Source organism: Salvelinus sp. IW2-2015, linkage group LG28, assembly GCF_002910315.2.
Source record: "Salvelinus sp. IW2-2015 linkage group LG28, ASM291031v2, whole genome shotgun sequence".
NCBI classification, from domain to species: Eukaryota; Metazoa; Chordata; class Actinopteri; order Salmoniformes; family Salmonidae; genus Salvelinus; species Salvelinus sp. IW2-2015.
Genome location: NC_036868.1, coordinates 16,944,658 through 16,967,724, shown reverse-complemented (window position 1 = coordinate 16,967,724; position 23,067 = coordinate 16,944,658). Strand labels below are relative to the sequence as shown.

The 23,067-nt window shown below is 44.9% G+C and overlaps 2 protein-coding genes and 1 pseudogene across 9 annotated transcripts in view; 1 reads left to right on the top strand and 2 right to left on the bottom strand.

The window, feature by feature from the left end:
• Positions 1 to 535: 535 nt before the first annotated feature.
• LOC111954383 (G patch domain-containing protein 2) lies at positions 536 to 10,283 on the bottom strand. 3 transcript variants are annotated; one of them, XM_023974096.2, is made up of 10 exons: positions 10,086 to 10,283; positions 9,272 to 9,515; positions 8,539 to 9,080; positions 8,247 to 8,311; positions 4,531 to 4,707; positions 4,162 to 4,282; positions 3,982 to 4,021; positions 3,795 to 3,859; positions 3,564 to 3,652; positions 536 to 2,913 (listed from the first exon to the last, which is right to left on the bottom strand). In XM_023974096.2, the coding sequence occupies exons 1-10, from the start codon at positions 10,133 to 10,135 to the stop codon at positions 2,744 to 2,746; spliced, it is 1,563 nt and encodes a 520-aa protein (XP_023829864.1). In that variant the 5' UTR covers positions 10,136 to 10,283; the 3' UTR covers positions 536 to 2,743. The 3 variants fall into 3 exon arrangements, with proteins under 3 accessions (XP_023829864.1, XP_023829865.1, XP_070291851.1); XM_023974097.2 differs by having other exon boundaries at positions 8,542 to 9,080; XM_070435750.1 differs by lacking the exon at positions 10,086 to 10,283 and adding an exon at positions 9,714 to 10,034.
• A 536-nt stretch (positions 10,284 to 10,819) lies between these two features.
• Positions 10,820 to 23,067, bottom strand: part of LOC111954560 (centrosomal protein of 170 kDa protein B) — a 30,526-nt gene continuing 18,278 nt past the window's right edge. For 2 of the 6 annotated variants that reach the window (XM_023974381.2, XM_023974382.2), the window contains exons 13-20: positions 15,818 to 16,073; positions 15,525 to 15,696; positions 15,213 to 15,251; positions 14,497 to 14,634; positions 14,177 to 14,265; positions 13,944 to 14,037; positions 13,794 to 13,845; positions 10,820 to 13,586 (exon numbers count right to left, since the gene is read on the bottom strand). In XM_023974381.2, coding sequence (XP_023830149.1) covers positions 13,330 to 13,586; positions 13,794 to 13,845; positions 13,944 to 14,037; positions 14,177 to 14,265; positions 14,497 to 14,634; positions 15,213 to 15,251; positions 15,525 to 15,696; positions 15,818 to 16,073 — 1,097 coding nt within the window. In that variant the 3' untranslated portion in view covers positions 10,820 to 13,329. Of the gene's footprint in view, positions 13,587 to 13,786; positions 13,846 to 13,943; positions 14,038 to 14,176; positions 14,266 to 14,496; positions 14,635 to 15,212; positions 15,252 to 15,524; positions 15,697 to 15,817; positions 16,074 to 23,067 lie in introns of all 6 variants that reach the window. The other 4 variants (XM_023974385.2, XM_023974383.2, XM_023974384.2 and 1 more) reach the window with 4 other exon arrangements.
• On the top strand, positions 19,396 to 20,345 carry LOC139023247 (uncharacterized; annotated as a pseudogene).

Genomic DNA, 23,067 nt, shown 5'->3' with positions numbered 1-23,067 from the left:
TTTCAGCATGACAATGCTCCCGTGCACAAAGCAAGGTCCATACAGAAATGGTTTGTCGAGATTGGTGTGGAAGAACTTGACTGGCCTGCACATACCCCATCGAACACCGTTGGGATGAACTGGAACGCCGACTGCGAGCCAGGCCTAATCACCCAAATTCAGTGCCCGACCTCACTAATGTTCTTGTGGCTGGATGTAAGAAAGTTCGTACAGCAATGTTCCTACATCTAGTGGAAATCCTTCCCAGAAGAGTGGAGGCTGTTATAGCAGCAAAGGGAGGGACCAACTCCATATTAATGCCCATGACTTTGGAATGAGATGTTTGACGAGCAGGTGTCCACATACTTTTGGTCATGTTGTGTATATCAATCGAGTTTGAGAGAGAACTATTTATGAAGCGTGTTTTTGAAAAAAAGTCATTTTGATGTTTTCTTAGGGAGTTTTTTTCTGTTGCTTTTTGCTTGAGAGAGCGAGAAAGAGAGACATGGTAAGACAAACTGAACTCACAAACTGAATCTGCACATAATACCAGGGGGATTGTTTCACTCAGGCCTTCAAGTTTAATGAACATTACATTGGCAACGGTAACAGTTTTTTTACAAACCTATTTCAGTTGGTATTTACCAGGTAAATAGAAGAGACTGTAAAGTGTGACCAATATCATTTTTTTACTTTATAAAACATGTTACTGTCTACTGTACACACTGGGAATTGTTATTGTAAAGACATTGCCATGAGATGGTTGCTACACATACCCAGCAAGTACAGCATGCTTGGGAAACAGTTAGAAATTTGTTTGGCTTCTTTTTAAAGCCCCCATGCAGTCTTTTTAAAGTTACGTTTAAATCATCACTGTATGTCTATTAAATCACTGTGTATTTATTTCATGAAAAATAACGCCTCCTTTTGCCATTGAAATGCTCAGTCTGATCGCCCAACAGCCCTGACTGGCGGATAGGATCGTCTAGGCCAGAGCCTACCCCGCTAAGCCCTTCAAAGTAGGATAGGCACACAAATAAAAGATGACTGGTCATTGGTCAGAATAAGCTGATCAGATTGTAATGTCATGATCTTGTCCAATAACTCCACACCACCTGAACAGGCTGAAATTCCAGGAATTATTTTTCAAACAGCTCTTACACAAAAAGGGCAATATGATATTTTTCACAATTTCAAATTATTTCAATGTCATAAAAAGAAAAACAGGAAATCAAGTTAACTGCGCTGCCTTTTTAATAAAATAAACAGTATTCTGGAGTGTTCAGGGTTGAACATTCTACTTCAATACCATGATTTGAATTTAAGATTCATTTCCTGAATTATTCCCACTTCCATTAGGAATACCATCTTTACGGCCGGCACAATTACCATATAACCGACGGTTATGGATGAACACCATCATGAAAACAAAATAAAAGTCATAACCGAAAAAAGAAAGTCATGATGACGAGTTGGTTGTTTGAAACAGCTGTGTAGTGCTAGGGCAAAACCAAAACGTGCACCCGGGGGTAGCCTAGGTAACGACCCCTCCCTGCAGCAGAACACATAGAAATAGGATGAATAGAATGTTCTTGGAACCACTAACCCTGGCAATTTGACTTGTGGTGGCTGCCTGGTACTGAATTCAATAATTTCACTTGTGATGTAGAACATTCATTGAATTTATGTTAACTGATGTGGCTAACGCAATGGAATGTATTTTTTTTGTAATCAGTTGAGTTGAATCAAAACAAATCACAACACAAATTGATGGGTACACTTCCTACTTTGCTCCTATGGGTACACTTGCAATGCCAGCCAGTCAACCCATTATGCCATCATTGACTTGAATGGGGACGCCCATCCAATTCATTCTGTTTCTATGGGAGCACATGCAGTCAGGAGCAGAGGAGAAAATTGGCGTCTGAATTTTTTTAATACCAATAACCGTCATCTACAATCAAACATAACTGCCCAATATCCCAAAAGTAACCATATGATAATTTAAAGACATTTAAAAAAACATTTGCCAGTTACATTAAATTAGCGTTATACCAGAGGAATTACCTTTACCTAATGCAGTACTTAGCTAACACTTCAGCCATCACCTTTTTGTACTAAGCCACGGTAAAAACTAGCTGCATGTTATTCCATTATAATTACCCTTCAATAACACCAATGTAATGTAGTGTCGCAAAACATATTTAAAAACAAATAAACTTCCACCACACACATTATTTTGATGCGTACAATGATATTCACCTAAAATATATTTGTCATACTGTGCAATATCAGAACAACCATTGATTGAAGAGAAATTATATTCTTGTGAAACTGAGCCTTTTAGTGTGCTGTGCAGTACACACAGTCCAACTACACAACCTGGCTAGTCTCATACAATCAAACTCAACTACAATGCCTGGGTCTTTATTTCCATTCCTTCTCTTTTCCCTGGTAGAAACGTTGGACATCCCAACTACAAATGTGAGGTGGGAACCCCAACGCTCCATGCACTTCCCCTAACCAGGGCCAAAACTTCCCTTATGAGTTTAGGCCCTGGTTAGAGTGGAAGTGCATTTTCCTTTCGGTCTTCCTATTAGTTAAAACTGTCCTTGCTGACTTGCATCCGTTCCTTCATCCAGCTCTGCTGCGCCATCAGAGTTTCTTTCCCAGAGAGAGTTTCCCACAGTCCTCCCTGCTCTCAGTAGGGTCCATCTCCATCGAGGCCTACTGGCCTGTTCAGTTGGGGCCTAAAGCCTGAGGCTCAGTTAAAACCCAGACCCGCTCCCTTGGGTCTCTGTGTGGCCCGAACGGGCTCGGTGATGCCCCTGCCCTCTGGCCCCAGGCCCATGCCGGGGCTCCAGCCCATACTCTGCAGCATCCGGTTGCCCATGTTGGTCTCTGGGATGGGCCCTGCACTCTCACCTACCAACCCTAGAGAAGGGAGATAAAAGAACAGGAACACAGAGTTACAACAGAGAAAAAGACACGGAGACACAAGAGAAGGAAGAGGAGACGGAAAGAGATACAAGCAGATGATCTTGATGAAGGCTTATTGATTTGGCTCAATGGGCTGACGAAGCTACAGTATTTAACCCCTGACCTCTACCACTCCAACCCAATGATTTAGCGTCGGCCTGCTCTACAATGACTGGGTCACAATAGACATCTCGTCTCTCTTCCTTTGCCTTTGCTCTTATGTAGCAAGGAGAGATGAGGGCAGTAGAGCAGACTCCGGTTGCATCACTTCCTATTGTAGCCATTGGTAAATACCTATATATCCTCTTCCTGGAACCAAGATGGGTACCTGGTTATGACCCACTAACACTTTAATTCCTCATTCTCATCAAACACACTACTTAATAGAGGTAGAGGTGAAGGGTGGGGAGCAGGTGTGGTTTGGGATACACAGCCGTCATTGGCTTAAGAGTTAATCTGGTATCTCTCTGTGACTGCAGAGCCTGCCAACTGACTGCTGTCCCATCCAGATTAGAGAGGTGGGTTGAGAGCCAAAGATGGATTTAACAGGGGATGGATGGGTGAGTCAGGAGTGTGTCAGTACAGTGGTGTGTCAAAGAGTTTACCTGTGGGCGGAGGTAAGCCAAGGGGTGCTGCTTTGCGTCTCCTCTTGACGTCCCCCGTACACAGAGACCCCAGGTGACCACTCGTCTGCCTGCAGAACCACAACCAGGAAATAAGCCTCACTCATTAGCATCCATCTGTTGGCAACATTCTAGAAACAATGTGCTGTTGTGGATGGAACAACTGTATCATGTCTGTTAGATCCTTCGCTGATTGGACCATTCCTCGTGTACCTGCTGGCCGTCTTTACTGAGCAGCTCCTCCGATGGCCTCTGTCTGACCGTGAGTCCCAGTGCATCTAGAGAGAGAACAAATGAAAAGCCATTAGCAAATGTAAAATACATCTGGGCATTATCAACCACAAATGTATAATAGGTGGTACTGTTCTGAAAGTGCAGCTAAGTGATAAACATGTCTTACCTGTCCATGTTCTCTTCTAGATCCCGGACTAAACCACGGGCTGTGGAGGAGACAGGTTTGTTTAGTTTATTTGCACACAGTCAATTCAAATAGAGAAAAATGCAGAATGAGGGAAAAATTAAATGTATAGACAGATATTCTACAAGTCGGGTGACTGCGGGGGACGTAAGGGAGACTGACTCGTGTGAGTGGGGGTCCTGGTGGTGTCGTCCCAGCCGCTCGTTGAAGGTTTGTCCTGGGCTGCCTTGAGAAGCCTGGCCCTGGGGCCCCCCATGAAGCCGGCTCAGCCTGGCCTGGAACCCTGACACAGGAGAGGCAGCAGAGTGCACACATCATAGACTGGAATAGGAGAAACACTATGGCAGCTGTATATGCTACATGATAAACCCTGTGCAGGAAATGCCCCCTACTGGCCATATGACATCACAACTCTTTGTATAAAACAAATTCTACAATCATGCAAAGAGAGAGAAGTGGGACAAGTAATCAAAATGGTACTGGGCCCAGAGATCCAGGCAGACATATACAGACAGGTCTGGGTCCAGCTACCTCTCTGTGCCCCGGGGCTCATGATGGGGAAGGATCCGGTGAGGATGCTGTTGAAGACCGGGTCAGCCAGGTCCAGTTCCTCCCCTGCCTCTCTCTCCCACCAGGGAATCACCCCCGCCACCCCACACGCCCCCCCCGGCTCCCCCTCATAGAACCAGTCACTCTGCTCATCATCACCTGGGAGACGGGAGGGGGCAAATGTTAAAGGTCAGGGCTGAGAAAATAGGTTCCATACAAAACATTTACTTATTTAGATTTTGGACTAACCTTTTTTGAAAGACATGTTTTATTCTTGTTGATAACACTGCTATAAATCCTCATCCCGTCAGTTGAGGATGCCTGGTCATTCTTTAAAAGTTACTTCCTCACCATATTAGACAAGCATGCTCCGTTCAAAAAATGCAGACCAAGAACAGATATAACCCTTGGTTCACCCACCTGACTGCCCTCGACCAGCACAAAAACATCCTGTGCGAACTGCAATAGCATCGAAGACCCCCGCGATATGCAACTGTTCAGAAGTCAGGAACCAAACACGCAGTCTCAGAAAGCAAAGGCCAGCTTTTCAAAGCAGAAATTTGCATCCTGTTAGCTCTAACTCCAAAAAGTTCTGGGATACTGTATAAGTCCATGGAAAACAAGAGCACCTCCTCCCCAGCTGCCCACTGCACTGGCTAGGTAACACGTCACCACTGATAAGTCCGTGATAATCGAAAACTTCAACAAACATTTCTCAATGGCTGCCATGCCTTCCTCTGGCGACTCCAACCTTGCCAACAGCCCCGCCCCCCCGCTGCTACTCGCCCAAGCCTCCCCAGCTTCTCCTTTACCCATACCAGATAGCAGATGTTCTGAAAGAGCTGGAAAACCTGGACCCATAAAATCAGCTGGGCTTGACAATCTGGACCCCCTATTTCTGAAAACTGTCCGCCGCCATTGTCGCACCCCCATTACCAGCCTGTTCAACCTCTCCTTCGTATCATCTGAGATCCCCAAGGATTGGAAAGCTGCCGCGTCATCCCCTCTTCAAAGGGGAGACACCCTGGACCCAAACTGTTACAGACCATATCCATCCTGCCCTGCCTATCTAAGGTCTCGAAACCAAGTCAACAAACAGATCACTCGACCATCCGAATCCACCGTACCTTCTCCGCTGTGCAATCCGGTTTCCGAGCCGGTCACGGTGCACCTCAGCCACGCTCAGGTACTAAACGATATCATAACCGCCATCAAAAAGACATTACTGTGCAGTCGTCTTCATCGACCTGGCCAAGGCTTTCGACTCTGTCAATCACCATATTCTTATCGCAGACTCAGTAGGCTCGTTTTTTCTAATGACTGCCTTGCCTGGTTCACCAACTACTTTGCAGACAGAGTTCAGTGTGTCAAATCGGGGCATGTGTCCGTCCTCTGGCAGTCTCTATGGGGTACCACAGGGTTCAATTCTCGGGCCGACTTTTTCTCTCGTATACATCAATGATGTTGCTCTTGCTGCGGGCGATTCCCTGATCCACCTCTACGCAGACCACACACTTCTTATAACTTCCGCCCTTCCCCTGGACACTGCTATCTAACCTCCAAACGAGCTCAATGCCATACAACACTCCTTCCGTGGCCTCCAACTGCTCTTAAACGCTAGTAAACCAAATGCATGCTTTTCAACCGTTCGCTGCCTGCACCCGCACCGCCGACTAGCATCACACCCTGGACGGTTCTGACCTAGATATTGGAATCATTTAATACCTAGGTGTCTGGCTAGACTGCAAACTCTCCTTCCAGACTCATATCAAACATCTCCAATCCAAAATCAAATCAAGAATCGGCTTTCTATTCCGCAACAAAAGCCTCCTTCACTCACGCCGCCAAACTTCCCTAGTAAAACTGACTATCCTACCGATCCTCGACTTCGGCGATGTCATCTACAAAATAGCTTCCAATACTCTACTCAGCAAACTGGATGCAGTTTATCACAGTGCCATTCGTTTGTTACTAAAGCACCTTATACGACCCACCACTGCGACCTTGTATGCCCTAGTCGGCTGGCCCTCGCTACATGTTCGTCGTCAGACCCACTGGCTCCAGCATCTCACAACTATGCTAGGTAAAGTGCCGCCTTATCTCAGTTCACTGGTCACGATGGCTACACCCACCCGCAGCACGCGCTCCACAGCTGTATCTCACTGATCATCCCTAAAGCCAAAACCTAATTTGGACGCCTTTCCTTCCAGTTCTCTGCTGCCTGCGACTGGAACGAATTGCAAAAATCTCTGAAGTTGGAGACTTTTATCTCCCTCAACAACTTTAAAAATCTGCTATCCGAGCAGCTAACCGATCGCTGCAGCTGTACATAGTCCATCTGTAAACTACCCACCCAATTTACCTACCTCACCCCCATACTGCTTTTATTTATTTACTTTTCGCTCTTTTGCACACCAGTATCTCTTCTTGCACATGATCATCTGATGATTTATCACTCCAGTATTAATCTGCTAAATTGTAATTATTCGATTTATTGCCTACCTCATGCCGTTTGCACACATTGTATATAGATTCTCTTTTTTTTTCTACCATGTTATTGACTTGTTTATTGTTTACTCCATGTGTAACTCTGTGTTGTCTGTTCACACTGCTATGCTTTACCTTGGCCAGGTCGCAGTTGCAAATGAGAACTTGTTCTCAACTAGCCTACCTGGTTAAATAAAGGTAAAAAAATAAAAATACAAAATAAAATGACATACGTAGTGGAAGGTAGCCTAGTGGTTAGAGCGTTGGGCCAGTAACCGAGTCCCAGAGTTGACAAGGTAAAAATCTGCCGTTCTGCCCCAGAGCAAGGCAGTTAAACCAATGTTCCCAGGGCACTGAAGATGTGGATGTCCATTAAGACAGCCCCCCACACCTCTCTGATTCAGAGGTGTTGGGTTAAATGCGGGAAGACGTTTCAGTTGGAAGGCATTCAGTTGTACAACTGACTAGGTATCCCCCTTTCCTTTCCCCTAGTGGGTGCGGGAAATGTTTTTTTTAAAAGCCTAATTTAAAAATGTGTTTCTGCTTATAAATTTCAGATATTTGGAAGGATATTTGTTTGTCAACTTGTTTATAATTAGACACATGCAGCTTGTCTTCGGTCATAACTTGCTGACCTATAAAAATCAGTACTCACAACAATAAATGTTATAAATTGATAGAATGAATGCATCAATAATATAGTTGACGTCGGTAAAGTTGTCGGATCCATTACTGCTTCTCACAGACATCTAGGGAATGGGAGAAAAGCTCTAACACAAGGTAATGATTCTTCCCTTGCTGAAGGCTGTGCAACGATCCAACATGTTTCAAATTAGATTTCCGCTCGTCTTGGATGCATAATGTTGTGATTTTAATACGGTCTGCTTTTATGAAAAGTGTCAATTGCATATAACGTATCAGCCCACTTGCATTCGCTCAAGAGATGCTGAAAGATATCATATTTCAAAGTTTCTGTTCCAGAGACAAAATTAACATTACGTGTGTCACTGCACTGAAAGAAATACTTAATTCTGCACGAGTTCATTTTACATGAGTCTACATGTGAGAGGTTATAGGCCTACAGTCACTGTCCAGATTTCAGTTAATGATGAATCTCAAGTTGAAAGGTGAGGTAGACCAGTGGGTGCTGCCGCACCTCTTCTTCCACCAGTCCCTGTAAATGACAAGATTTGGTCAAATAGATAATTTACCTTGCCTCCCCTCATCATTGGTGTACAGTCCACCATCACTACTGTTGCTCACACTGCTGGTCTCACTAATAAAAGAGAGATAGAAAGAAAGAGATAAAAGGAGAAAAGATGGGAGTGTAAGGAGAGATGAAGGGAAAATAAGGGAGAAGTCTGAAGTCAATTTTCAGTGTCCATCATACAGCGAAACCTCTGAGGTAGGAGACCTTAAACAAGCCTTCTAAACACTGCTTTCAACCAGGTGAGCGTACCTGTGAACGTACAGGCATACACAAAGGAGCAGGGAAACACTAACCACCTGTCACTCATGTCCTCGTCCGAGCCCTTCTGCTCCTCAAACTCCATCTTGTCCTTGGGCCCCGCCTGCCGCATAATCGCGTCCCCACGCTCCACCACTACCCCCTCATCAGTCGCCTCCAACCCAAGCCTGTGGGCTGCCAGTTTCCTCTTCTTCACCCTGCACTTCCCTCCAACTCCACCACCAGTGAGCTCCATCCCCGCCCTGCCCTCAGCCGCGCTCACCCCAGGGATCCTGCACCCTCCGTGGGGCTTGGGGACAGGCGGGGGACCTAGCATGGGGGTGGTGCTATTGGAGGTCACTACCTCCAGAGGGGGATCGACAGCCATGCGTTTGACCTTGCGGCGGCGTCTCAAACTGCGGGACCCCTCCGCGCTCCCCACGCCTCCAAGGTCCTCCTGCCAGAGGGGGCGCTTGCCACGTCCTGTGTCAGGGTTCAGGGGGGTACGGCGCTTGGGCCCCAGCTGCTCGTCAGAGTCGCTGTTGTCACGGGCGTGGCTGTTACTGCTGGCAACGCTGCCTGTGGTGGCACGGTAGTCCTGACAGGAAGGGAGCGAGGGAAGAGAAATAGATTAAGACAAACATTTACAAAACATGCTTAGACAGTTAAACTGACAGTATCTGTGCTCTTAAGGAATCTTCTTACTGTACAGTTACCAAGGTACTGTTCCTTTACAATAAGATATGTGAGGTTCATTGAGGACCTGGACCGTCCGAGACCACCTCCCACCTTGTGTTCGTCCAGGCTGGACTCAGAGCCCTCACTGAGGTGGCCAGTCTCCCAGGGCGGGTGGGGATTGTCAGAGCGTCTCTTCCTCCCACGGCGTTTCCGGGCCTGTCTCTTCAGCAGGCAGCCCACAGCCAGCGCGTGGTCCCCCCCATCCCCAAAACCCCCCCGCGCCGCCTGCTCCGAGCTCTCCTCAAGCGCCGACACCAGGTCATGGACCAGCTCGTCCATCGTCCGGCTAAAGTGCCTGGGGAAGGAGAGAAAGGAGGTGTGAGTGTGTGTGGTACAAACAGTGAAGAATATATGAATTTGTGTGTGTATAGCCCAAATCGTGTGTGTGTGTGTACACACTACTATCCTATATTAACATGTCAGTTTGGAAAACTGTCCCATAGCATGAGTATAAGACCTGGCATCAATCTAATAGTAGTATCTGTGTACATACCATCTTAACGCCAGCTAGCTATTGCCTAGGTAAGTATTAACTGCAGCCAAATGTTGGATGAACTTCCATGCAGAGCTTGTGCTAAACGGCCCAGGCACTGCCAATGTGTTAATCCAATCCATGGAGATCTGACCTACATTTAAAAGCTAGCTAGCATAGTTGGCTAAACCAAAAAAGAAAAGCAAGCTAGTTAGCTGACACGCTATTTATTAGCTAACGTTAGTGGCCCATTTTGCTGTCAAAATGTAAACATCTGATAACTAGGTAGGCGATTAACGTTGTAATGTCTTCAAAATATAAGCAGCTGTCCAGTCAGGTAACTAGCTAGGCTAATCGGCTGGCTAGCTAGCAATTTTCTCAGAAATCACTTACCAGCTGGTTCCCGCTTTACTAAAGGTCTTTAAATTAGCTGCACCTGACATTAAAGCCCCCCAAAGCCTGTTACTTTTAACCAAAAATGACGGGAACACGTCTAAATAAGGGAGTAACCATTCTTACAAAGCTAGCCTAACAAATCTGCGAAAGCGCAGAAGAAACACTTTTTCTTCTGTGGTGTTGTTGTGGTTGGCTACCAACATTAATGGTGCATTACGGCCACCTACTGGACTGAAGTGTTTCTCCAGCAACTTTGTGGAAGTACATGCTTTGTACACCAGAGGCAACATTAGGCTATTCATTCTTGAAGTTCTTGACAAAATTGCAAAATCTGATTGGTTGGGGATCATTGTTGGACAGCAATCTTCAAATATTGTCACATAGCAGAAATGTAGAGACTTGGTGTGGGTCTGGTTTATGACAAGCCACAGTGAATAAAAATAGGAACAATCTAAGATTTTACCTAGGCTTTGCACTTTAGTTCCAAACTCTTCACTCCTTCTCAAAGCTAGGCTTACCCACAACGTGACAGTCTCGGAAATCCCAGACCTAGGGCAGCAACAGCACTGTTTCAGCACTATAAGCTCGAACAGTATTTGGTACATTGTGGGAGGCAGCCCAGCTGTCTAGAGACTAACACCATGATGCAGCAGTAGTGTACAATTGTTCTGTAGGTCATCATCTTTTGTTGTTAAATATCATAACATCTAAAATAAAATAAAGCATTTATGACTGAAATCAGTTTATTACAAATTATATAATGGTACAAATCAATGTTCATGATGATGCACAAACTGGTATGTAAAGTCCATGGCATAACATCTGTAAATATATTCAGTACAACACAAATATTAAATAAATAATTTGGAACAACAGTGTGAACATAACCTCAAAGTCATTAAAAATGAAACAAGTTTTTGATGTATACCAACAGATATTCACACAGTTTGGTTAGCACTTTGCAGTGTTTTTATACACTTATACTTGAGTTACATGCATTGTAGCAAAAACAAAATTAATATTGAGAAGTAGCCCAAAGCTGACATCACCCTTAGCAGCAGAGGTGACATAATCAGACCAATAGCCAGTCAGATGTCTGTTCTGGGTAGGTGACAAATCCATACATTCTCAATAGCTTTAGGGTCAGTGAACACCATGGCACCATTGATGACTGTAAAAAAAAAAAAGCTTTGCATTTAGCATAGATATGATCTGTTGTAGGCTTAAGTACTTGACAGAAATCATACTGATAAGCGATACTCTAAAACAGTCTGTTAAACCTACATTTCAGCTACATGTCATTGTTTTTACTGCTTAATTAAACATAGTGCTTTATTTTCAGTTCCACGCATGGCTTATGAGGTGTATCTCAAAATGAAAAAGTGCACATTTGGCAAACTAGCCTGAACTCTCACCCAACTAAACTATATAATTATGTTACACATGCACTTTCACAAAATAGTTTTAAAATAGTTTTTTTGTCCGTTCTTATTCTTTAACATACATCTATACAGGATTCCTCACACACAATCCCTGCTGCCTTTGCAGATGGAGTAAACTGTGACATTGGCTTAGCCCACAACAGCTACATAACTCACAGGCGCTCTTAGTGCACACACACACACACACACATACAGTGGACAATAAGGAACTGCTCCATTCTACCTTTACAGAGCTAGCACACTACAATACAGTCAATTTAGGAGACGGAATACAGTCAACTTGGGCCAATTTACTAATTTGAAGCATATACACTACCGTTCAAAAGTTTGAGGTCACTTAGAAATGACCTTGTTTTTAAAAGAAAAGCACATTATTTGTCCATTAAAATAACATCAAATTGATCAGAAATACAGTGTAGACATTGTTATTGTTGCAAATTACTATTGTAGCTGGAAATGGCAGATATTTAAATGGAATATCTACATAGGTGTACAGAGGCCCATTATCAGCAACCATCACTCCTGTGTTCCAATGGCACGTTGTGCTAGCTAATCCAAGTTTATCATTTTAAAAGGCTAATTGATCATTAGAAAACCCTTTTGCAATTATGTTAGCACAGCTGAAAACTGTTGTTCTGATTAAAGAAGCAATAAAACTGGCCTTCTTTAGACTAGTTGAGTATCTGGAGCATCAGCATTTGTGGGTTCGATTACAGGCTCAAAATGGCCAAAAACTCGTCAGTTGATTCTTGTTCTGAGAAATGAAGGCTATTCCATGCGAGAAATTGCCTAGAAACTGAAGATCTCGTACAACGCTGTGTACTACTCCCTTCACAGAACAGCGCAAACTGTCTCTAACCAGAATAGAAAGAGAAGTGGGAGGCCCCGGTGCACAACTGAGCAAGAGGACAAGTACATTAGTGTGTCTAGTTGAAGAAACAGACGCCTCACAAGTCCTCAACTAGCAGCTTCATTAAATAGTATTCGCAAAACACCAGTCTCAACGTCAACAGTGAAGAGGCGACTCTGGGATGCTGGCCTTCTAAGTACGCTCTTTACCCTCTTTCTGATGCTGTATAGTGTATACTGCATTTATTTGGGATCTGGAACATTGGATGACACACCATCCTAACATTCTGTACGCACAGCATTCACATAGAACAAATCTTAAGCATTTTCACAATATCAGACAATCAAGTTGAGAAAAGGGAGACTGGTGGTCAGTCAGTTCATTCAGTAGCTTTTTTCCCAAGCAGTAAAATATCCAAGTCCTTCAGGAACATTCAATGAATCATATTTTACAAGACAAGCACAGAACACTGCAAACACCCTCTCTAATGCTGCTCTGTTTTACCATGTCATTGAAGTAGTCCATCACATGTTCTCATGGACACCTAGTATTGTTTTCATCAGGATTATTACTATGGTAACAAAGTTGGTGCAAGAATGTAGCCTGTCTTATCTTGGGCATCTGGCCAAGCCTACAGTACTGAGCTACTACACATTGTACAGGACAAGTAGACAAGGCATATGGACATTATTTTGTACACAATCCACATATTAAAGCAACAAATTACAACTTATTTTACTCAGCTTTGCCTACTTTTAGTTGAGCTTGTACAAATGTGGAAGAAGCAATTCTAAACAGTGGTACTCAGTTACAGCAGTACTCAATTACAGTACACCTTTACCAGTCAAAACAGATACAGTATATCATGATAGTATTACATTACAAATGACAGTGTGGTGAAGGGAGGCAGTCGCCACCAGCAGATGCTACAGAAACCTGGGAACTCTGATCAGGCCATAAAGTTTGCCCCTTTGGGGCCTCGAGTGGTCCTCTTGGTGCTTTCGTTGGCGTTGGGTTTGGAGGTGGTGGGGCTGGTTGAAGGGCCAGCACCACGCTGTCTGTCCCCAAGCCCAGTGGGCTTACTGGGGGATTTCTTCTGCCGCGAGGGGGACCTGGTGGCCTGTCCTCCTGAAGCAGCAGTAGCCACTGCTGCCACCTTAGGGTTCCCACTGCCAGCTCCACCGGGTTCCACAATGCTGTTGATCACTACAACAACAAAGGGAACATTCCATGTTCTATTAGATTCCGTAGGCCTTCAGCTTTATTTAGATGTCCTGAATAGGTCATGCAGACATGAAGTCGTTCAGGAAAAGCAATTCAACATCGCACTCCCAGTACATTTTAGGAAGATTATTATTATTTTTTAACTACAAAGAAAAACCCATGTGTTACAAAGAAAAACCCACCCCTTACTTTCTAGTTGTTTCTGTACTCTTCTCAGCTCGTTCAGGATGGAAGAGATTTCCTGTGACAGTAGAATTATTACGATTACACATTTTCCCATATAAATGTCCTCAGTTTTACACTATCAATGTAAGATGTTACTGGCTACCAATTCTGTACCTTATTTGATGTTTTCAGGATGGGGACTTCGTTTTCAGCATTGATCTTCGCTTCGATCTCCTCCCAGGCCTCAGTCTTGTTGTGGAATAAAACCCTGATAGAAGAAAAATACTAAATACTGTATAATCCTTCAGAGCCAGGCAGAGAGGAATACATTGACTAGCTCTTTTCCATTTAACATACAATGCTAAAATTACACAAGGTAAGAGCCAAGGTACATCAAGTTCCCTTACTTCATTTTCTCAGCCAGCTGTTCTGTGTTCTCCCGAATGGCCTGAGAGAGCTGAGAAACAGGGTTCAACATCAGATTGTCCAAAATCACCTGGAGGGAGAAAATGGTGAATGTCAAACACCCAAAGTGTTTGCAAAGTAGTTTCACATACATTAATATACTTTAGTCTAATTCCCAGAAGACCAAAATTAACTGCAACAGCTCATTTTGTGTAGCCTGAGTGCCAGTTTGTTTCTGCGTGAGCCTAGGTTTCCAAATCATTGTTAATTAGTGAAAGTACAATTCTTAAGGGAGGAGAAACAAGTGTGACAGGAAAGTGACCTCTTCACGGTTCCACCGTGGCTTAGAGCTTGGCTCTTGGTCATTCATGTTAGGATCCAGGTCCATGACAGCGGTGGAACCTGGCGATAGTAGAACCTTCTGGTAGTTTAAGCTGGCCTCAGGAATATGTTGGACCAGCTGGAAAGAGAACAGAATCAGTGCATGGACCGCACGTTCTGAACAACTAACATGACCATGACTACTGAGGGACTCAGTGCCTCAAGGCCTTCTACTGTACTTCAAGCACACAGTGAGAATACGAAGTTACAATATCTTTGGTCGATTTTTCTCTAGTACAGAATAACAGTGTGACTAGTGCTTTGTGATTGCATGCACCAAGGCAACATGCAGGAGTGAGAGCAGTTGAACTGTGAGCAGTGAATTTTAGTTTTGCTGGGATACAAGCCCATGAAATAAAGTGACATTAGTGGAAGGTGAAAAGGTGTCTGTTGCAGTGACAGTGAAAGTCTGTAGTGAGCCAGTGGCAAGCAGTTATGGTCCAGAAAATCTGTCACCATAAAAACTCATTAAGAACACATAGAACATCCCAGTATGATAAAAATAAGAATCTGTAGCATGACAATCCAACAGCATACGAGTGTTTGGGTTAGTGATGATAGTCTGAAGAGTGTGGGAGGTGAAGGAAACAAATATAAACCTTTGCAAGAGACAGACACAGAGACAGACACAGAGACAGACGTATCTGAGGTATGCACCTGAGATGGGAGGACCCCTCGCAAAGATGTACATGGCCTCTGTACAGTAGAGAACAGAAACATGCTCATGATAATCTAAAAAATGATAAGGGATCCTTTGCACGCGTCACTGGACCTGTACATCATTTTGATGTAAGAGCTTAGTGGCACATGGTTCAAATAACTTATAGAGGGAAGAAAATTCCCATAGGCTCCAGTGCAGTTGTATTATGCAATAGAACATTACAAAGGGATGGAAATAACTGTACATAGCGTGAGGCGCAGGTCAGGGGGGCATGTTTGAAGTGTATTATGGGTAGTGGGCGGGCTCACCTCTTCCCGGCTAGAGATGGGGATGGTGGATGCGGGCCCGGGCGTGTTGGGTGCAGAGCTGGGGGAGGGGTTGGTGCCCATTCCAGAGGAACTTTGAGAGTCCCCGTCCCCCGCCACGTCATGGATCTCACGGGCCAGGATGGCAAGGTCCTTGGCCAAGTCCTGACTGAGCCTGGGAAGACAGAAACACAAGTCACGACCACATAAAATACGTACAGAATGCATGTTCTACAGCTGCCAATGATAAGGCTCAATATGTGGTTTCAGCCAGGCGATCCATTGTATCACCCTACTTTGCTATCTCGGCGCTGTGTGTGGTCCAGTTCTGGTAGTGGTCATCCTCATTCTGGACCTCGTCCTCCTCCAACTCCAGTGAGCCGGACTTGGACCGGGCAACTTCTGCAGCAGCTTTCTCCTTCTGGGCCCGGGGGGTCTGTGTGGCAGCAGACATGTGGGAGGAGCGTTTGTGTTTGGGGGTTCCAGAGCTGGCCTCATATTCCTCTTCAGATGTGGAGGTGTAGTCTGAACCCTTCTGCCTTTGACGGGAACCTACCAGATAACAGCACGGTTTTTCATTTGATCCATATCTCATGCAGTTACAGGATACATACAAAAAAAATGTTGTTTTAAAGGGTCAGCCATGAAGTGCGGCAACCCTAATTTGCTCCAGGGGCAAGTGCCTTGCACAAGGGCAAAAAAAAGTGTTTAAAATAAAATAAAAACATTTCAGCTATTTAAAAAAAAAATGTTTTTCTGCAGAAATAGGGCCTCCCAGCAGCACCACCTTTATAATATGAACAACATTAGTCATTGACAGACCCTTGGGATTACAAATACTACGCCACAATACTGATAAGTAAAAACGCAATACACCAGCACTGCATAATATGGGCCATTCATTTACAGTGCCTTCAAAAATTATTCACACCCCTTGACTTTTTACATGTTTGGCTGTGTTAGACTTAAATTAAAAATGGATTAAATAGAGTTTTTTTTGTGCCACTGGCCTACACACAATATCCCATAATGTCAAAGTGGAATTGTGTTTTCAGATTTTTTATAGATTAATTCAAATGAAAAGCTGAAATGTCTTGAGTCAATAAGTATTCAACCCCTTTGGTATGGCAAGCCTAAATAAGTTCAGTAAAAATGTGCTTAGTAACAAGTCACATAATAAGTTGCATAGACTCACTTTGTGTGCAATAGTGTTTAACATGATTTTTGAATGACTACCTCATCGCTTTACCCCACACATAGTTATCTATAAAAGGTCCCTCAGTCGAGCATTGAATTTCAAACAAAGATTCAACCATAAAGACCAGAGAGGTTTTCCAATGCTTTGCAAAGGGCACCTATTGGTAGACGGGTCAAAAAAATACACCATCCAATCATTACAAAGATACAGGCGTCCTTCCTAACTCAGTTGCCGGAGAGGAAGGAAACCACCCAGGGATTTCACCATGAGGCCATTGATGACTTTAAAAGTTGGAGTTTAATTGTTGTGATAGGAAAAAACTGAGAATGGATCAACAACATTGTAGTTACTCCACAATATTAACCTAATTGACACAGTGAAAAGGAGGAAGTCTAAAAATAAACAAAATATTCCAAAACATGCATCCTGTTTGTAACAAGACACTAAAGTAATACTGCAAAATATGTGGCAAAGCAATTCACTTTTTGTCCTGAATACAAAGTATTATGTTTGGGGCAAATCCAATACATTACTGAGTACCACTCCATATAAAGCATAGTTGTGGCTGCGTCATGTTATGGCTATGCTTGTAATCATTAAGGACTAGGGAGTTTTTCAGGATAACAAATAAACGGAATGGATAGGCACAGGCAAAATCCTAAATCCTAGAGGAAAACCTGGTTCAGTCTGCTTCCACCAGGGGCTGTGTTTCTATTGAAACGGCAGCAGGCAGCAGAGGGCATCATCACACTGCTTCGTAGCAACTACACTGAGCTCCTACAGGACAAGCCAAAATACAGCCTACCAGCATGCATCTCAAAAGGGAGACTGAGTCACATTCACTATGAAGGGTGGAAAAGGTCACTTCAACTCATTGTCAGGCCCTGTTTCAATACTCAGTGGCCCTGTGTTTTTATGTGCACCTGAATTAGTTTTCAAATCTTAAATTTGATCATATACAGTCCCGTGAAAATGTATTTGCCCCCTTTCTGATTTTCTACATTTTTAATACTGAATGTTATCAGATCTTCAACCAAAACATAATATCAGATAAAGGGAACCGGAGTTTACATTTTTTTAATACTTATTTAATCTAATTTAACTTTAACCTCCCCACGTCTACCTTTGACTCATTCCTCTCTGCCTCCTTCTTTCCACTCCTCTCCTCTTTTGACCTCACCCTCTCACCTTCCCCCCCTACTCACAAGGCAGGCAATACGCTTCAACCTCATCTTTACTAGATGCTGTTCTTCCACTAACCTCATTGCAACTCCCTCCAAGTCTCCGACCACTACCTTGTATCCTTTTCCCTCTCGCTCTCATCCAACACTTCCACACTGCCCCTACTCGGATGGTATCGCGCCGTCCCAACCTTCGCTCTCTCTCCCCCGCTAACCTCTCCTCTTCCATCCTATCATCTCTTCCCTCTGCTCAAACCTTCTCCAACCTATCTCCTGATTCTGCCTCCTCAACCCTCCTCTCCTCCCTTTCTGCATCCTTTGATTCTCTATGTCCCCTATCCTCCAGGCCGGCTCGGTCCTCCCCTCCCGCTCCGTGGCTCGACGACTCATTGCGAGCTCACAGAACAGGGCTCCGGGCAGCCGAGCGGAAATGGAGGAAAACTCGCCTCCCTGCGGACCTGGCATCCTTTCACTCCCTCCTCTCTACATTTTCCTCTTCTGTCTCTGCTGCTAAAGCCACTTTCTACCACTCTAAATTCCAAGCATCTGCCTCTAACCCTAGGAAGCTCTTTGCCACCTTCTCCTCCCTCCTGAATCCTCCTCCCCCCCCCCCCCTCCTCCCTCTCTGCAGATGACTTCGTCAACCATTTTGAAAAGAAGGTCGACGACATCCGATCCTCGCTTGCTAAGTCAAACGACACCGCGGTTCTGCTCACACTGCCCTACCCTGTGCTGACCTCTTTCTCCCCTCCTCTCCAGATGAAATCTCGGGTCTTGTGACGCCGGCCGCCAACAACCTGCCCGCTTGACCCTATCCCCTCTCTCTCTTCTCCAGACCATTTCCGGAGACCTTCTCCCTTACCTCACCTCGCTCATCAACTCATCCCTGACCGCTGGCTACGTCCCTTCCGTCTTCAAGAGAGCGAGAGTTGCACCCCTTCTGAAAAAACCTACACTCGATCCCTCCGATGTCAACAACACAGACCAGTATCCCTTCTTTCTTTTCTCCCAAAACTCTTGAACGTGCCGTCCTTGCCAGCTCTCCCGCTATCTCTCTCAGAATGACCTTCTTGATCCAAATCAGTCAGGTTTCAAGACTAGTCATTCAACTGAGACTGCTCTTCTCTGTATCACGGAGGCGCTCCGCACTGCTAAAGCTAACTCTCTCTCCTCTGCTCTCATCCTTCTAGACCTATCGGCTGCCTTCGATACTGTGAACCATCAGATCCTCCTCTCCACCCTCTCCGAGTTGGGCATCTCCGGCGCGGCCCACGCTTGGATTGCGTCCTACCTGACAGGTCGCTCCTACCAGGTGGCGTGGCGAGAATCTGTCTCCTCACCACGTGCTCTCACCACTGGTGTCCCCCAGGGCTCTGTTCTAGGCCCTCTCCTATTCTCGCTATACACCAAGTCACTTGGCTCTGTCATAACCTCACATGGTCCTCCTATCATTGCTATGCAGACGAACAACAACTAATCTCTTCTCCTTTCCCCTTCTGATGACCAGGTGGCGAATCGCATCTCTGCATGTCTGGCAGACATATCAGTGTGGATGACGGATCACCACCTCAAGCTGAACCTCGGCAAGACGGAGCTGCTCTTCCTCCCGGGAAGGACTGCCCTTCCATGATCTCGCCATCACGGTTGACAACTCCATTGTGTCCTCCTCCCAGAGCGCTAAGAACCTTGGCGTGATCCTGGACAACACCCTGTCGTTCTCAACTAACATCAAGGCGGTGGCCCGTTCCTGTAGGTTCATGCTCTACAACATCCGCAGAGTACGACCCTGCCTCACACAGGAAGCGGCGCAGGTCCTAATCCAGGCACTTGTCATCTCCCGTCTGGATTACTGCAACTCGCTGTTGGCTGGGCTCCCTGCCTGTGCCATTAACCCCTACAACTCATCCAGAACGCCGCAGCCGTCTGGTGTTCAACCTTCCCAAGTCTCTCACGTCACCCCGCTCCTCCGCTCTCTCCACTGGCTTCCAGTTGAAGCTCGCACCGCTACAAGACCATGGTGCTTGCCTACGGAGCTGTGAGGGGAACGGCACCTCAGTACCTCCAGGCTCTGATCAGGCCCTACACCCAAACAAGGGCACTGCGTTCATCCACCTCTGGCCTGCTCGCCTCCCTACCACTGAGGAAGTACAGTTCCCGCTCAGCCCAGTCAAAACTGTTCGCTGCTCTGGCCCCCAATGGTGGAACAAACTCCCTCACGACGCCAGGACAGCGGAGTCAATCACCACCTTCCGGAGACACCTGAAACCCCACCCTCTTAAGGAATACCTAGGATAGGATAAAGTAATCCTTCTCACCCCCCCCTTAAAAGATTTAGATGCACTATTGTAAAGTGGCTGTTCCACTGGATGTCATAAGGTGAATGCACCAATTTGTAAGTCGCTCTGGATAAGAGCGTCTGCTAAATGACTTAAATGTAAATGTAAATGTAATTAACAAAGTTATGCAACACCCAATAACTGGTTGTACCACCTTTAGCTGCAATGACTACAACCAAATGCCTCCTGTAGTAGTTGATCAGTCTCTCACATCACCGTCGAGGAATTTTTGGTCCACTCTTGCATGTAGAACTGCTTTAACTCAGCGACATTTGTGGGGTTTCAAGCATGAACTGCTCGTTTCAAGTCCTGCCACAACATCTCAATTGGGATTAGGTTTGGACTTTGACTAGGCCATTCCAAAACTTAAAATGTGTTGCTTTTTAGCCATTTTAATGTAGTCTTGATTGTGTGTTTTGCTGCGCTTCAGCTTCAGCTCACAGACAGATGGCCTGTCATTCTCCAGTAGAATTCTCTGGTACAGAACATAATTCATGGGTCCTCTATTAAGGCAAGTCGTCCAGGTCCTGAGGCAGCAAAGTATTCCCAACCCTCACACTACCACCACCATGCTGACCATGGTATGAGGTTCTTAAATGTGGAATGCAGGGTTTGGGAATAAGTTTGCCAAAAAAGCACCTGGATGATCATCAAAACTTTGAAGAATGTTCTATGGACAGATGAGTCAAAAGTAAACTTTTTGCCTCCCGGGTGGCGCAGTGGTCTAGGGCACTGCATCGCAGCGCTAGCTGCGCCACCAGAGACTCTGGGTTCGCGCCCAGGCTCTGTCGCAGCCGGCCGCGACCGGGAGGTCCGTGGGGCGACGCACAATTGGCCTAGCGTCGTCCGGGTTAGGGAGGGTTTGGCCGGTAGGGATATCCTTGTCTCATCGCGCACCAGCAACCCTGTGGCGGGGCGGGCGCAGTGCGCGCTAACCAAGGGAGCCGGGTGCACGGTGTTTCCTCCGACACATTGGTGCAGCTGGCTTCCGGGTTGGAGGCGCGCTGTGTTAAGAACGCAGTGCGGCTTGGTTGGGTTGTGTTTCGGAGGACACATGGCTTTCGACCTTCGTCTCTCCCGAGCCCGTACGGGAGTTGTAGCGATGAGATAAGATAGTAATTACTAGCAATTGGATACCACGAAATTGGGGAGAAAAGGGGGTAAAAAAAAAAAAAGTATAACTTTTGGGGCAACATGGGTCCCATTATGCCTGGCGAAAACCAAACGCTGCAAACCCAAAAACATTACAGGAAGCATTTGTTCGCGGTCATTGCAGATAAAAGGAGGCACAACCAGTTATTGAGTGTAAGGGGGCAATTACTTTTTCACACAGGGGCATTCGGTGTTGCATAACTTAGTTTATGAAATAAATGAAATAAGTATGTCATTGTGTTATTTGTTCACTCAGGTTCCCTTTGTCTAATATTAGGTTTTGGTAGTAGAACATTCAGCATGAAAAATATGTAATAGTAGAGAAAATTAGAAAGGGGGCAAATCCCTTTTCACAGCACTGTATGACTTTCAAATCATACATTACAATTCATTAGTGTAATGTGAAAAGGTGTCTGTTGCAGTGACAGTTGCAGAGAGTCTGTATTGAGCCAGTGGCAGGCAGGCAGTTATTGTCCTGAAAAGCGGTAACCTTAAAACTAGAGGTCGACCGATTAATCGGAATGGCCGATTAATTAAGGCCGATTTCAAGTTTTCATAATCGGTATTTTTGGACACCGTTTTGTTACACCTTTATTTAATCTTTATTTAACTAGGCAAGTCAGTTAAGAACACATTCGTATTTTCAATGACGGCTTAGGAACGGTGGGTTAACTGCCTTGTTCAGGGGCAGAATGACAGATTTTTACCTTGTCAGCTCGGGGATTCAATCTTGCAACCTTACAGTTAACTAGTCCAACGCTCTAACCACTTGATTACATTGCACTCCACGAGGAGACTGCCTGTTACGCGAATGCAGTAAGAAGCCAAGGTAAGTTGCTAGCTAGCATTAAACTTATCTTATAAAAAACAATCAATCAATCATAATSACTAGTTAACTACACATGGTTGATGATATTACTAGCTTATCTAGCGTGTCCTGCGTTGCATATAATCGATGCGGTGCGTATTCGTGGAAAAGGACTGTCTTTGCTCCAACGTGTACCTAACCATAAACATCAATGCCTTTCTTAAAATCAATACACAAGTATAGATTTTTTAAACCTGCATATTTAGTTAATATTGTCTGCTAACATGACTCGTTGCGAACTGTGAAGACTATTTCTTCCTAACAAAGACAGCCAACTTCGCCAAACGGGGGATGATTTAACAAAATCGCATTTGCGAAAAAAGCACAATCGTTGCATGACTGTACCTAACCATAAACATCAATGTATTTCTTAAAATCAATACACAGAAGTATATATATTTAAACCTGCATATTTAGCTAAAAGAAATCCAGGTTAGCAGGCAATATTAACCAGGTGAAATTGTGTCACTTCTCTTGCGTTCATTGCACGCAGAGTCAGTGTATATGCAACAGTTTGGGCGCCTAATTTGCCAGATTTTTACGTAATTATGACATAACATTGAAGGTTGTGCAATGTAACAGGAATATTTAGACTTAGGGATGCCACCCGTTAGATAAAATACGGAACGGTTACGTATTTCACTGAAAGAATAAACGTCTTGTTTTCGAGATGATAGTTTCCGGATTCGACCATATTAATGACCTAAGGCTCGTATTTCTGTGTGTTATTATGTTATAATTAAGTCTATGATTTGATAGAGCATTCTGACTGAGCGGTGGTAGGCACCAGCAGGCTCATAAGCATTCATTC

Bases quoted from the DNA above. Each gene is read 5' to 3' on its own strand.
- LOC111954383 (XM_023974096.2), bottom strand. From the start codon at position 10,135: ATGTCAGGTGCAGCTAATTTAAAGACCTTTAGTAAAGCGGGAACCAGC. The intron at 3,653-3,794 runs GTACACGAGGAA...GTGGTTCTGCAG, and splicing joins TCAGTAAAGACGGCCAGCAG to GCAGACGAGTGGTCACCTGG. The intron at 2,914-3,563 runs GTAAACTCTTTG...TCCCTTCTCTAG, and splicing joins TGGCTTACCTCCGCCCACAG to GGTTGGTAGGTGAGAGTGCA.